General features: G+C 40.3%; 2 protein-coding genes across 2 annotated transcripts; both read right to left on the reverse strand.

Moving 5' to 3' along the window:
* Window positions 1–2098: 2098 nt before the first annotated feature.
* LOC132840355 (myeloid cell surface antigen CD33-like) lies at window positions 2099–5850 on the reverse strand. Its single transcript, XM_060861925.1, has 7 exons — window positions 5795–5850; window positions 4287–4649; window positions 3824–4078; window positions 3636–3720; window positions 3428–3461; window positions 3180–3313; window positions 2099–3030 (listed from the first exon to the last, which is right to left on the reverse strand). The coding sequence occupies exons 1-7, from the start codon at window positions 5835–5837 to the stop codon at window positions 2964–2966; spliced, it is 981 nt and encodes a 326-aa protein (XP_060717908.1). The 5' UTR covers window positions 5838–5850; the 3' UTR covers window positions 2099–2963.
* A 3258-nt stretch (window positions 5851–9108) lies between these two features.
* On the reverse strand, window positions 9109–15065 carry LOC132840360 (uncharacterized). Its single transcript, XM_060861934.1, has 5 exons — window positions 14959–15065; window positions 13559–13921; window positions 10235–10489; window positions 10045–10129; window positions 9109–9935 (listed from the first exon to the last, which is right to left on the reverse strand). The coding sequence occupies exons 1-5, from the start codon at window positions 14993–14995 to the stop codon at window positions 9854–9856; spliced, it is 822 nt and encodes a 273-aa protein (XP_060717917.1). The 5' UTR covers window positions 14996–15065; the 3' UTR covers window positions 9109–9853.
* Between the last annotated feature and the right edge of the window lie 226 nt (window positions 15066–15291).

Here is a 15291-nt window from a genome sequence, read left to right on the forward strand (position 1 = left end):
TGTGTATGTGTGTATATATATTTATATAATGTTTATACACCGTGCTCCAAATTATTATGTAAGTAACATATCAGTAGGATTTCATTAAAATAAATATTGAGGTTTTAGTTTTTTCAAAGAAAGTGTTTGTTTGTTTTATTTCTCATGTTTTAAGACAACTGGTATCGATCTTAGACAGGTTAGTTAATTAGTTTGCCAGGTGATTTTAGTTAAATGGAAACTAACTAAAAGAGGTTGTGCCTCTTTATTAAGCAAATCACAGTTCTTATGCAATACGGGGAGGAAGAAAGATCTTTCTGAAGATGAAAAGCAAAAGGCATGAAAACAATTGATATATCATGAAAACTGAAAAGAGATCATTGACCTGTCTAAAGATTTGTCAGTGATTCACAGCCGAGAAGTATTAGATCAGATGAAGGTTTATTAAGAAAGGTTTCTGTCAGACAGATTAACATAATTAAAAGGGCGGCTATAAAAAAGTAGAAAACATGTATTTGAAGCTGCTGGTGTCTCCGAAGGCTGGCAGTTGTGCGTAAAGCTGCATTTTGACCTCCAATAAACAAAACTCACATGGAGAAAAGTTTGCAATGGGCTCAGAATTACATGAAGACTAATTTTCAAAGAGTTTTATTCAGTGACGAATTCCGTGCTACACTTGATGGTCCAGATGGATGGATGGGTGCTGAATGGCCACCATGTTCCAACAAGTCTGAGGTGGAGTGATGATTTGGGCTGGAATATTGGGAAGTGAGAATATTTTTCATGTTAGAACTTGTGGTCTGAGGTCAAGGTTCAATTTCAACATGTAATAAAACCGATACAGCAAACATGAGGTGAAGTGACATCATGTTAATAGTATGATAAAGTAAAAAAACAACAAAAAAAAAGAACGTACTTGTAGAAAGTCCACATGTTTAAAAAATGAGTGAAGTATATGTGAAGTGTCTAAATAAAGAAGTGTGAAAATGTACACATGAATCGTTAAATTTGATTATCAACATGTCAGAGTTACTTTGGAGAGGAAGCCTGTATCAGTATCAGTACTGACGCATTGTTTTACACTTTCCTAAAGGCGTTTCTTCAAATTCATTTCTTCTTTTTCTTGTGTGTGAATCATATGCATTAAAGACCCTGATTTAGTTGTGTATAAAGACTGGACTTTATCTGAGTCTGTGTTGGCTTTAATTATGTACCAGTGAACATCCAGTGTCTGTAATATCCAGTAACAAGTTCTAAGGTATTCACAGAGCACACAAGCGACATCTGCTGGTCATAAGGATACATTGCGCTCAAGGTGGGTTTTAAATGTAATGAGTCATGCATCCGGATTTTTTTGTAATTATTAATATTTATTAATTCTGTAATGTTCATAATGTTTGTCGGTGGCTCTGATGTTATTATATACATTTTTACTTGTTCTATTATATGTTCTCATTTTGACTGATTCTTTGAGGCAGTTTATAAAATGATTCAGTTCTAATATTGAAAAAAACAAGATTTAATGAGGTTCAGGCATTTTAATGAGATTTAACTACTGACAAAGTGATCATTTTAATATTATATTTATATATTGTAAGTAATTTTGATACTACATCATGCACCAGATCCTTTACACAGCAGATGTAACTGGTATGTGTTGTAACTAAAGATTTGTGGAGATAATGTTTAAAAAGTCAGACGCTTGTTTATTTGTTTTTAAAATCTCGAATAATTTTCATATTTATATATTAAGGTCTTGTGGACGATTCATTTCCAGGTTTAGCTTCGTTGTTATGGGAACGTGTTTGCCTCCAAAGCTATTTTCTTCACATTCAATACTTTTCCTTTAGGGAACTTTAGTCACACCAAATTAAAAAAATAATTATTTTATTTAAATAGTTTATTGTACATTAATATAGTGTGTGTGGTTTAATGGTCTGTCTAATTGACTGGTTATAAAGAAGCTAATGAAGCAGCTTCATTGTGTCTCTGGAAAAAATGACAGTAACGGAAACTTATAAAAAAATGACAGTAACGGAAACTTAATCAAACCAAATGTCTAAAACACACACGGACTCACAAAAATCCAACAACTCTAAGAAAGCATCGAGATTTTATTTTTACGGAAGTCAAGACGTACACAACAGGACCAGTGAATCGAGTGAAGAAATCGGAGACATCAGTAAAGTCTGGAGTCCAAAAATTACATCACTGTCCTGCATTAAACAGCTTAGAAGTTAATAAAGTGATGCGTTCCATGATACAGTCATAATGTCGAAGAAACAGAGGTTTAAGGTTTTCATGCAGAATCCCACGATCCATTAAAATAAGAAATTACCAGTAATATTTATTAATTACTTTAATAAAAGTATCTAGATGTTCTATAGTTAAGAATGTACAGTGATGTGATTTCTGTGATTTAGCCCCTGCATTAACGGTCACAGAGAATCAGAATTTATAATCTTTAGGGTAAAAATGTCCCTGCACTATAAACAATATGGTAAACAGCTGAAACCACATTACCGTACTTTATTTATTGAAATTCAAAGTACTGAGTTAAAGTAAGAGTTGTTTTTTTTTTAAATACAATGTTAGGAGACTGGAAAACAGATCTGCTGGTGTTTGAGCTCTATCACTTTAGAGGAACTTTTTTTTTAACAGCGGTTAAGTGAGAAGTTCCTTCTGGTTCCTGTAGTCATACTGGCTGCTCATTGCTCTAAATTGCTCGTGTGTGTGTACACGATGTTCTGCTCATGACTGAACAATTCATAGAGGAATAAAAGCCAGAGTGAATATTAAACTAAAGGCAATGTTCTAATCAAGGGCCAAATTAAAGCAAACACAGAGATACTCTCACTTAATGATATTAATAAACACTAATCTGGAATTGATGAGATGTATTTTATATTCATATTAAACTTCTCTCAGGTTCCCACAAAAATCTTTACAGTTCTGATGAGTTTGAAGGAGATGTAATAATGTGATCAGGATTTAATGACAGTGCTGTAGATGACACTATCGTCCTCCTTCTGTTGCTCGGTGTTGACACACCTAAAATCCAAATCACAAAACACACACACACACTCACACACACACACACACACACACACACACACACACACACACACCACACACACATTTTTGGTTTTGACATTATGGTTGTTTTTTGGTGATAAGTGTGAGACATAGTTAACACTCACCCTTGCTTTTTTTTCTTGTCTTTGACACACACGCTCGCGTAAGTCACTTCCTCCTCAGGCAGTGTTTCATCATCTAGTTGAGGAACAGTGCTCGGCTGTGGCTTTGGCTGTTTATCGTGTTTGTTTGCTCCATCCTGGTAAAATAAGAAGTATAATAATAATCACCATCACTTCTGAAGTGTTCCTGTGTTCACGCTCACTCATGCTGTGTTAATGCTGAGTTTGTGATTTCTTTCTAAAGCTCATACCTGTGTGTTCTCTTCACCTCTCTCACGTTTCCTCCTGTTAGAAGCAGCAAAACACACAGTGCACAGTTACAGCTCTCTCTTTTTAATGAACTCTATGGTCCTGATTTAAATGTCCTGCACTTTTCCCAAAAAGAACGTAGAATAAGGGTTTAAAGATCATTTGATTTTGAAATTGGTATTAAGTAAATGTTTCACCAATTAAGTTTACCTGAGATAAAATACAGCGGCCACGATCACCAAAATCACAATAATCAAAATAATGATCCAGATTTTCCATTGATCAAAACCTTCACCTGTTAAAAAAAGTCAACAGAATTAATAGTCACTTGCTACATGAGCGTAAGAGCAGGTCATGTTAGTCAAAGCTTCAGGAATGTTGTGAGCAGATGGACTCACCCTCCACCTGAAGGCTGATGGTTTCAGATCCTGACGTCTCACCGGTTCCCCAAGTGCAGGTGTAATCCCCAGAATCACTCACGGTTAGAGCAGGAAAGTGAAGAACGGGTCCTGATGTATTTAAACGCTGGTTGTTCTTAGACCACACAAACTGTGAGGAAGTGTGTGTGCAGTTCACATCACATGTCAGATTTAAGGAGTCTCCTTGTTTAAGGGTTCCGTTTCCACTGAGTCTGATTAGTGACACCTTTAAATCTTTTTCAGAGAGCAGGAAAGACGCCACGTCAGTGACTCAGGACTGAGAGGGTGATGATGAATATAATACAGTCAAGCACTAAAGTATCAAACAAATGCTGTCATTCATCACTAATATAAGTATTTATATTTTTTGATTTTTTGTATTTAGATTTTTCTGAAACATCATAATTTACTACTAGATCTTAATTTAATAATTAATATTTACCTGTAACTTGTAGAGTCGCTCCAGTTTTACCTGTCCATTTACCATCGGTCACATCAGTAATAAATCTGAATTTGTAAACTCCAGAATAACTGAACTGTACATTGTGGATTAATAAAGTACAGTCTGATTTGTCGTCTCCAGTGAACTTAAAGTCTGACTCGGTGTTTAATGAGCTGTCATAAACATACGGTGGATCTACACACACATCTGTGTTTAAGTTCATCGAGCACCAAAGCTTTTGTTTCACCTGATGATCTTGTGGATAATAATAACTACATTTAATGGAGACACTGAATCCTCTCACAGCACAGATCAGTTTATCAGGATATTTCACACCATAGTCACTGTTCTGAGTGAAAACACCTGAAAAACGTGATGAAAAATCATTTTACTTATTATTTACACGTTTATATAAATAATTAATTTCAAACTCTTGTCAGTGAACAATGCCATCAGTGTGAAAACTAACAGACACCATTAGAGCTTATCTGATATTTGTCTTTACTGCACTGTACACAATACACATTTATACCTCTATATATTCATACATTTTATACAGGGACATTAACAAACAAACAAATAACTAAACAAACAATTCTAATATTTTCACCCTCTTTCAATGATTCTCTATTAGTTTTTTTTTTTTTTTGTATTTCTTTTTGGATTTGTTTGCCTGACTTTTCTGTCACTAAGGTTTGGACCTTTTGCCTGTTTTTTGTCTCCGTCTTTTGATTACTGTTTTGGATTTGATCTCTGTGGAAGTTTCAATAAATTCACATATATAACTGAGACCCCTCTGTCTCAGAGAATTCTTTACACAATACAATAACTGGACATTTCACAGCTTCAATCCCTCATCGCTCAACAAGGGGAAATGCTGTTGGCCGATCTTTAGAACAATATATAAATCTAGGAGTATTTCTGTATATATGTATATATTATTAATCCTGTTAATACTTCATAATACTGTTAATATGTCAACACATAGTGAATGCAGCCAGCAAGATCATCAGTGTTTCTCTGCCCTCCCGTATGGACATCTTCCTACCTGCCTCACTAGCAGAGCCTGATTGCTGCTGATAGCTTAAGCCTGCTGCCTTTAGGTACCGGAGAATCCAGGCTCGCTTAAACAAGACCTTCAAACAGCTTCATACATCAGACTGTCTCACCATTTCCTTCTTCCCCCCCATCTACCATCTACTCCTGAAAAATCTACAGCTCACTCCACACTTCTTCATAGCACAGAAGACACTTTATACTCTCTGTAAATATCTGGCACTAAGTGAAACTCACTTAAAATCATCATTAGAAGTGTTTTATCAGACAGTAATGAAATGTTCACTAGCATTAGACTGTGTGTCTCTGTGTGCGTGTGTGTGTGTGTGTGTGTGTGTGTGTGTGTGTGTACTGTATGATCCAGTAAGTGAACCTACACACTATAACATCCATCAGCATATAATAAATGTCTGAAGAATAATTCTGTCTAAGAGTGAGATGATGTTTCATACCAGACAGCACGAGCAGAATCAGAACCAAGTGCAGCATCTTCATCTCTTCTTCAGTGTATGAGAATTAAAAGTACTTCCTGGAATAAAACAATATAACCAAAACTCACACCATGGGTGTCAAACTGTTACAGTAGGACAGGAAGTTGAGGTCTTCTGAACACACACACATCTTAAAAATCCGTTTTGACCCAGAAGTAAAGTGTATGAACAAATTATCTAGAGATTTGACCATCAGACATGATTTTGATTACGATCTCCCTTTCTAAAGGCATTTATTTAATAAATATTAAATGTACGTTAATGTAAAATGTTCCACAGACTTCATATGACAATACATTCATAATGAGTTATAATGAATTCAAAACACATTTTCTATAAAGTTCTATAAAGGTCTATAATGATCTATGAGCACATTCAGTTAGTTCATAAGTAGAATTCTTTCTCATTAGAGCTCTATTAAATCTCTCAGTGTCTGTAATTAAACACAGTAAAGCTACTGCTTACTTGTGTTGTACCACTTTAATAGTATTTTATGTCTTTCTTGTGTATAAGCCAATGAGTCAATGGATGAACAGTAACAATCAAATATCTGAAGAATAATTCTTTGTAGGAGTGAAATGATGTTTCATACCAGACAGTGTAAGAAGAACCGTAGCCAAGTGCAGCATCTTCATCTCAGTAAGAACTCAGCTTTGTGTTGCTGAAATATAGTTTATTTTCTAAAGATTATTTCCTTTTACCCAGTGTTACTATGGTCACAAACACGAGGACGATGGTGAGAAGTGTGATGTCGTGGGTCACAAAATGTAATCTATTGATTCGTTCGTGTCACTCAGCATGACTTTCGATCTAATGTATTTCAACAGGAAGCATCTTTCATGTCTGCACCACGTTTTTTCTTTCTGCCACTCGGAAGCATCGTTTTTTGCTCATTTGTTATTCATTTACAACTTTAAGCACTACATTACTCAACATTTAACCAGGAGATTTTATCCTTGTTTTTATTGCTTTATATTCTGTAGAGTACTAATCATTGTGCTATGGTTTCTTTTCTGAGAAAAGCTGCTTTTCCATCTATTTGGTGTGTTAAATCGCACAGTAAAATAAATACTACATTACCCATGAGCTTATCTACTTTTACTATGTTGAAGACGTCAGCTAAAACTACCTGATGACCCACCACCGATTCTCTTTTAATGATCTCCTCATCTTTCTTTCAACATATAAACACCAAAGTGTGCTTGATAATTCAACAATATGAGGTCATGACCATCCGTTTTATTTGATTCTCCTGATTTCAGCAGGTCGCGAATTCTCCTTCATTGCGCTAAAACCACTTCCCAGATAATGTTACTTGTTCTAATTCTAAGTGTTCAAATTTGATCATTACATTCAAGTAACATTACCTGGGAAGTGGTTTTAGTGCAATGAAGGAGAATTCGCGGCCTGCAGAAATCAGGAGAATGGTACTGGAGTATTCAGTATGTACTCATGGGTAATGTAGTGTTCAGTTTACTGTCCGATTTGACACACCAAATAGATGAAAAAACGGCTTTTCTCAGAAAAGAAACCATAGCACAATAGTTAGTACCCTACAGAATATAAAGCAATAAAAACAAGGATAAAATCTCCTCAATAGATTAAATTTCGTGACTATTTCATGAGACTGGGTTGCAAACACACACAAACACACACACACACACACACTCACACATTCACACACACAAACACACACACACGCACTCACACATTCACACACACAAACACACACACACGCACTCACACATTCACACACACACACACACACACACACACGCACTTACACATTCACACACACAAACACACACACACGCACTTACACACTCACAAACACACACACACACACACGCACTCACACATTCACACACACACACACACACACACACACACACACACACACGCACTTACACATTCACACACACACACACACACACACGCACTTACACATTCACACTCACAAACACACACACGCACTTACACATTCACACTCACAAACACACACACGCACTCACACATTCACACACACAAACACACACGCACACACACACACTTGTGAAATGTGAGTAATATATTTCACTTCCTTTATTGTGTCAAATTTTTGCTTCTCTTCACAAAATAGTTCCAAATAAGGAATATGGTACAGAATAAAGTAAACAATAAAACACAACATGTTGTGCTGCTTTTACAGTAAAACTGTTTCTGTTTCTGTTTAGATACAAAATAGAAAATGTAATGGCATTTTTATGTAAAACCTCTTTACAATAAAAACATTAAAAAACGTGAGTTTTTTAAATCAAATGTATTAAATATTTAATAGTAGCATGTATACATTTAGATGGCATAATGAATAAATAATAAATGAAAAGATAAATAAATAAATGTATGCCGGGAGATCTTACACACACACACACACACACACACACACACACGAAAAATTAATAAATATTAATGAAATGAAAATCTAAACAAAACTTTCACCACTTCATTTGGAGACAAATCAGTGTTTTTTTTTTTTTTTTTAAACTTTCACTTTATTTATTGTGAAATTTATTGACTTCAAAACCTCCTGCAATTCCCCCCTTGATGGAGTATTGAACACCCGAATAACTTCCAGAACACATCACTTCTGCTCTCTTAATATATAAAGAGGAAATCTAAAGAGAAAGGAACTGGACTTAGGAAACAATGTCCTGTTACAACATCACTGAGAAATAACAGAAATAACTCCTGCGGCTTGAGAAAAGCTCTCTCACTTTTATTCTGAAGAAACACTTACTAAGGCTTATTAACTTCCTCCTGCGTAACTCTGACAGATATAAGTTCTTGTACTTGGACCACAGACAGACAGAAGTAAGCTTTCTGATGACAGAGTAACTCTGGATGGTGTTTCTTTTACCTCACGTGCAGCAGTAAAAGACCTCGGTGTGATTATTGAGACCGGTCTCTCATTTGAAGCTCATGTAGATAATATCACAAGTGTAACCTTCTTTCATCATTTACATTAATACACAAAGATTCATTAAGCAGTAAGAGATCATAAACCTGAAGCTCATCATCAATCCAACCTTCCACCTCAACACCGTTGAGTTCCGGCTCCTGATTGGTCAGAAGGTGTTGATTTAGTTTCTATACCAGACAGAAGTGCAGCTGAACATCACAGATTTATATTCAGATTAATGCACTGCTTCTGATACCGTATCGTTTCTATAGTAACAGCTCATTAACAGGAACATAAAACAATTAATAAACATGTATTAATAGTCGATACGACAAAGTTTTCTGTGAGGTGAAGTTTATTTAATCTTCAGGACAGAGGAGTTTACACTGGTTTGTAGTTTCAAAAATTAACATCAAGAGAGAGAAAAAAAAGACAGACTTGTAAAGGAAGGAATATTTATAGCTGCTGTAACGTACAGGAGAACAGAAAGGAACTGGATTTGTGGATGTTACATGATATAAAATGTAATTAAAAGAATATAATGTGTCATTCTTTATTATTTATATAATACAAATGGGAAAATTGCTGTGGTGTGAGAGGAATAACACACACACACACACACACACACACACACATACACACACACATACATACACACGCACACACACATACGCACACACACATACACACACACAAACACACACACACATACATACTGTACACACACACAAACACACTCACACACAAAACACACACACACAAACACACATACATACACACAAACACACACACAAACACACATACACACACACCCATACACACACACCCATACACACACATACAGTACACACACAAAAACACACACACACACAAACACACACACACACACAAACACACACGCACACACAAACTCACACACACACACAGACACACACACACACACACAGTTGGTTTATTAACTCATTATGACTTTGTGAAATCGCTCTAGAGATATAAGGAGTTCAGATCCTTTAGCTTTTTGCTCTCAGGTGAAGTTCACATGCAGAAGTGTGTACTGAAGTAGGTGAGGTGTGAAGATGTGATCAGTTCATGGTGAATGTATTGTACTGTACTGTGGTGTAGATGTCTGAATCGTCCTCCATCAGCGGCTCAGTGTGGACGTGTCTGTAATCACACACAAACAGACACAAAACTCACACTGTTCATAATAATAATAATAATAATAATAATAATAATAATAATAATAATAATAATAATGTTTTTAGAGTTTTACCTCCTGCTGAAAATCACAACCAAAATCATTCCAGCTGTCACCACAACAACCATCCAGAAGATCCATGAATTAGAACTTTCTGAATCTTCAACAGAAAGAACATTAGTGAACATTTAAATATTGAAGTCAATACAAGTTATTTTTTTCCTGCACTAATAATTTTACACATGTTGTGAGCAGATGGACTCACCCTCCACGTGAAGGATGATGGTTTCAGATCCTGACGTCTCACCGGTTCCCCAAGTGCAGGTGTAATTCCCAGAATCCCTCACAGTTAGAGCAGGAAAGTGAAGAACGGGTCCTGATGTATTTAAACGCTGGTTGTTCTTAGACCACACAAACTGTGAGGAAGTGTGTGTGCAGCTCACATCACACGTCAGATTTAAGGAGTCTCCTTGTTTAAGGGTTCCGTTTCCACTGAGTCTGATTAGTGACACCTTTAAATCTTTTTCAGAGAGCAGGAAAGACGCCACGTCAGTGACTCAGGATTTCTCACACAGATAAAAAATCTAGTTATTTAATAATAAACATCAGCTACATGAGATTTCTTCATCAAATTAAAACTAGACTCAAATTTACTTTCACACTTCACTTTGTAATGAGTCTGTCTGTGTTTCTGTCCTGTTTCTGTCTGCTGTCTTTTCCTGTGGTTAATTGTTTGCTCCGCCCACTCTTTGGTTTCCATGGACATTCATTGTACTCCTTCTCTCCTTCAGGTGTGTTGTCTTAGTCTCTGATTGTCTCTGCTCTGTGATTGGTTCCTGTTTGATATATATACTCTGTTTGTCCACTTCCCTGGTGTTGGTCGTTGTCTGATGTTGGATGTTGGTGTGCCTGTTCCTGTGTCCTGTTAGCCCTGTTTGCTGCCTTGTTCTGTCTGCCTGTCTGTTCATCTGTTTCTTGTGTTTTGGACTATTAAACTCTAAACTGCATTTGGATCCTCACTCGCCTTTGTCCTGCACCGTAACAGAACGACCAACCACATGGATCCAGCAGACATTTTGTTTTGTTTGTATCAGGGGGATTCCCCAATTGAGGAGTATACGGAGGTATTCCTGGACTTATGCAATCAGGTGGATTTTGGGGAGAGGGCCCTTAAGGACATCTTCCGGCATGGATTGAAGGACGGGCTGCGCTACCTAGTGCCATTGGGCCAAGAGGTGGGGCCTTTCACGGACCTGGCCAACATAGCGTTGCTCCTGGGCGGGTCCTCCCTAACCGTGCACAGGACAGAGTCGGACACCGGCCCTAAATATTTTTTGGGGGGGGGCAGAAGGCGTCGGGGTCCGTGGGCTGTGGAGCCAGGCCAGCCACGGACGCCCGAGGCCCCTACCGTACCTCGGTCCGACCCAGACCTGTGCACACCAGTGACCGAACCCGTCCACATGGGTGCCAGACCGGAAAGCTCGGGCGAGGCCCGGGGGAACCGGCTGATCGCCAAGCTGGCGGACACCCCGATGGCGTCGGTCCGGGCGGCCGGCATCCCTACGGCACCGGCTGGAGCACCGAAGGCACCTGAAGCGCCCGAACCTACCGAAGCACATGAACCTGAAGCGCCTGAATCTGTTGAAGCGCACGAACCTGCCGAAGCGCCCGAACCTCCTGAAGCACATGAACCTGAAGCGCCCGAATCTGTTGAAGCGCCCGAATCTGTTGAAGCGCAAGAACCTGCCGAAGCGCCCGAACCTCCTGAAGCACATGAACCTGAAGCGCCCGAATCTGTTGAAGCGCACGAACCTGCCGAAGCGCACGAACCTGCCGAAGCGCACGAACCTGCCGAAGCGCCCGAACCTGCCGAAGCGCCCGAACCTGCCAAAGCACATGAACCTGAAGCGCCCGAATCTGCCGAAGCGCCCGAACCTGCCGAAGCGCCCGAACCTGCCGAGGCGCCGGAACCTGCCGAGGCGCCGGAACCTGCCGAGGCGCCGGAACCTGCCGAGGCGCCGGAACCTGCCGAAGCACCCGAACCTGCCGAAGTGCCTGAACCTGCTGAAGTGCCTGAACTGGCCGGAGCACCCGAACCTGCTGAAGCACCCGAACCCGCTGAGACACCGGAACTGACCGGGCCGACCGGGTCGACGGAACCGACCGGGTCGACAGAACCAGCCGGACCGACCGGGTCGATGGGACCGACCGGGTCAACCGAGCCAGCCGGACCGACCGGGTCAACGGAACCGACCGGGTCAACAGAACCAGCCGGGCCTACCAGGTCGACAGAACCAGCCGAACCAACCGGGTCGACGGAACCAGCGTGTATGGTTGCGCCCAAGCCCCGTAGACTCTCTGTCCTGCCTGAAGGGCTTGATACCGAATGGCTCTGCCTATCTGCTCTATCAGTCCCCAGTATTGTCTCCCTGTCTCTGTCAGTCTCTCCCTCTCCTGTCCATCCTTATAGGTTCAAAGCGCCTCCAGCACCACCCTGGCCGCCAACTCTGCTCTGGTCGCTGACTCTGCCTGCGGCTCCACCCTGGCCTCCGGTCCTGCTCTGGTCGCTGACTCTGCCTGCGGCGCCACCCTGGTCTCCAGTCCCGCTCTGGTCGCTGGCTCTGCCGGCTCCGCCCTGGCCTCCTGCTCTACCGGCTCCGCCCTGGCCCCCTGCTCTGCCGGCTCCGCCCTGGCCCCCTGCTCTGCCGGCTCCGCCCTGGCCCCCTGCTCTACCGGCTCCGCCCTGGCCCCCTGCTCTGCCGGCTCCGCCCTGGCCCCCTGCTCTGCCGGCTCCGCCCTGGCCCCCTGCTCTGCCGGCTCCGCCCTGGCCCCCTGCTCTGCCGGCTCCGCCGTGGCCCCCTGCTCTGCCGGCTCCGCCCTGGCCCCCTGCTCTGCCGGCTCCGCCCTGGCCTCCTGCTCTGCCGGCTCCGCCCTGGCCTCCTGCTCTGCCGGCTCCGCCCTGGCCTCCAGCTCTGCCGGCTCCGCCCTGCCCTCTGCCGCCCCATGGACCTGGCCCGCCTTCCCGCCCCCTGTTCCGCCTCCGCTCCACCGCCCTCCGGTTCTGCGTTGGAGTGTCTGGAATCCACTCCTAGGGGGGGGGGCTCTGTAATGAGTCTGTCTGTGTTTCTGTCCTGTTTCTGTCTGCTGTCTTTTCCTGTGGTTAATTGTTTGCTCCGCCCACTCTTTGGTTTCCATGGACATTCATTGTACTCCTTCTCTCCTTCAGGTGTGTTGTCTTAGTCTCTGATTGTCTCTGCTCTGTGATTGGTTCCTGTTTGATATATATACTCTGTTTGTCCACTTCCCTGGTGTTGGTCGTTGTCTGATGTTGGATGTTGGTGTGCCTGTTCCTGTGTCCTGTTAGCCCTGTTTGCTGCCTTGTTCTGTCTGCCTGTCTGTTCATCTGTTTCTTGTGTTTTGGACTATTAAACTCTAAACTGCATTTGGATCCTCACTCGCCTTTGTCCTGCACCGTAACACACTTAGAGATAAATGTCCACAAAATTATTTACTTTATTCCTTTAGTTCAGGAAAGAAAAAGATGCAGATAATAAATCATTTGGATCTTTAATTAATAATTAATATTTACCTGTAACTTGTAGAGTCGCTCCAGGATTTCCTGTCCATTTACCACCGGTCACATTAGTAATAAATTTGAATTTGTACTCTCCAGAATAACTGAACTGTACATTGTGGATTAATAAAGTACAGTCTGATTTGTCGTCTCCAGTGAACTTAAAGTCTGACTCGGTGTTTAATGAGCTGTTATAAACATACGGTGGGTTTTCACACACATCTGTGTTTGAGTTCATCGAGCACCAAAGCTTTTGTTTCACCTGACGATCTTGTGGATAATAATAACTACATTTAATGGAGACACTGAATCCTCTCACAGCACAGATCAGTTTATCAGGATAGTTCACACCATAGTCACTGTTCTGAGTAAAAACACCTGTGTAGAAATAAATAGAGATGAAAAGAGAGTGATGAAGTTTTATATGTTGTGTGTGTATCTGTATACAGTGTGTAGATATAGTGTATACACACACACACACACACACACACACACACACACACATTTAAAACTCATTTAATACCTGTACACTACTTTTTTATCACCTTTTTTACATTTTATACGTTATAAAAATGATCAGATGTTATAAGTTATAGAATGTTATAAAGAAACACGACGACTCATTTCTAATGACAGAGACACGACAGACCTGTGGTTTATGTACACAATATACACACAAACTCACACTTCTAGATCTAGAACTAGTTTGGATTTTACTCAATAATTTATCTTTTAGATTAAAAAACAAACATGTTTGTTGAGTTCATATTCAGTTCTCTTCACTTTTATGTAGAAACTGGAACGAGCATCGGCTCAGTACATCCCACACTAACACTATTAACTTCCAACACAGAACACGTTGTACATAATGACATGACACCTAAATATACTGTAATAGCTTCAATAAAACAAGAGGTAGTTCGGGGGACGTCGTAATGTAATGAGTAAGAGTGCAAAACCTAATAAGGTTTAAAACTCTTTCTAATCCACAGCCCTGTAGTGACATAATCTTGTTAAATTATCCTGAATGATGTGTTTAAAAGAAGCAAATTTATCATTTATTCTGTATATCAGGATGGTAACAGTGCACTCAGAGCCCAGGACCTGAGCAATTTAAATGATTTTAATCATTTTACTAAAGTTGTGTTTTATTTCTTATTAATGATCATAATATTGTAACTTACTTACTGCTAAATCAGAAATCTTTCATCAGATCAAAATGAAATGTTCACTAGCATTAGACTGTGTGTGTGTGTGTGTGTGTGTGTGTGTGTGTGTATGTGTGCGTGTGTGTGTGTGTGTGTGTGTGTGTGTGTGTATGACCCAGTAAGTCAACCTACACACTATAACATCCATCAGCATATAATAAAAGTCTGAAGAATAATTCTGTGTAAGAGTGAGATGATGTTTCATACCAGACAGCACGAGCAGAATCAGAACCAAGCGCAGCATGTTCGTCTCTTCTTCAGTGTATGAGAATTAAAAGTACTTCCTGGAATAAAACAATACACCCAAAACTCACACCATGGGTGTCAAACTGTTAAAACAGGAAGTTGAGGTCTTCTGAACACACACACATCTTATACAGTACATCCTTTTTGACCCAGAAGTAAAGTGTATGGACAAATTATCTAGAGATTTGACCATCAGACATGATTTTGATTACGATCTCCCTTTCCAAAGGCACATTAATATGGAGACGTTCCACATCTCTGCAGTAGATATGATGATGTATAAAGTCCAGAGAG

Source organism: Tachysurus vachellii, chromosome 25 (genome assembly GCF_030014155.1).
Source record: "Tachysurus vachellii isolate PV-2020 chromosome 25, HZAU_Pvac_v1, whole genome shotgun sequence".
Taxonomy (NCBI): Eukaryota; Metazoa; Chordata; class Actinopteri; order Siluriformes; family Bagridae; genus Tachysurus; species Tachysurus vachellii.

Coding starts and splice junctions, on each gene's coding strand:
- LOC132840355 (XM_060861925.1), bottom strand. CDS start 5,837: ATGAAGATGCTGCACTTGGTTCTGATTCTGCTCGTGCTGTCTG. Junction 3,721..3,823: donor CATCAGCCTTCAGGTGGAGG/GTGAGTCCATCT, acceptor TTTTTTTAACAG/GTGAAGGTTTTGATCAATGG. Junction 3,314..3,427: donor GAGGTGAAGAGAACACACAG/GTATGAGCTTTA, acceptor TTATTTTACCAG/GATGGAGCAAACAAACACGA.
- LOC132840360 (XM_060861934.1), bottom strand. CDS start 14,995: ATGCTGCGCTTGGTTCTGATTCTGCTCGTGCTGTCTG. Junction 13,922..14,958: donor GATTCTGCTCGTGCTGTCTG/GTATGAAACATC, acceptor ATTTCTACACAG/GTGTTTTTACTCAGAACAGT. Junction 10,490..13,558: donor AGCGACTCTACAAGTTACAG/GTAAATATTAAT, acceptor TCTCTGAAAAAG/ATTTAAAGGTGTCACTAATC.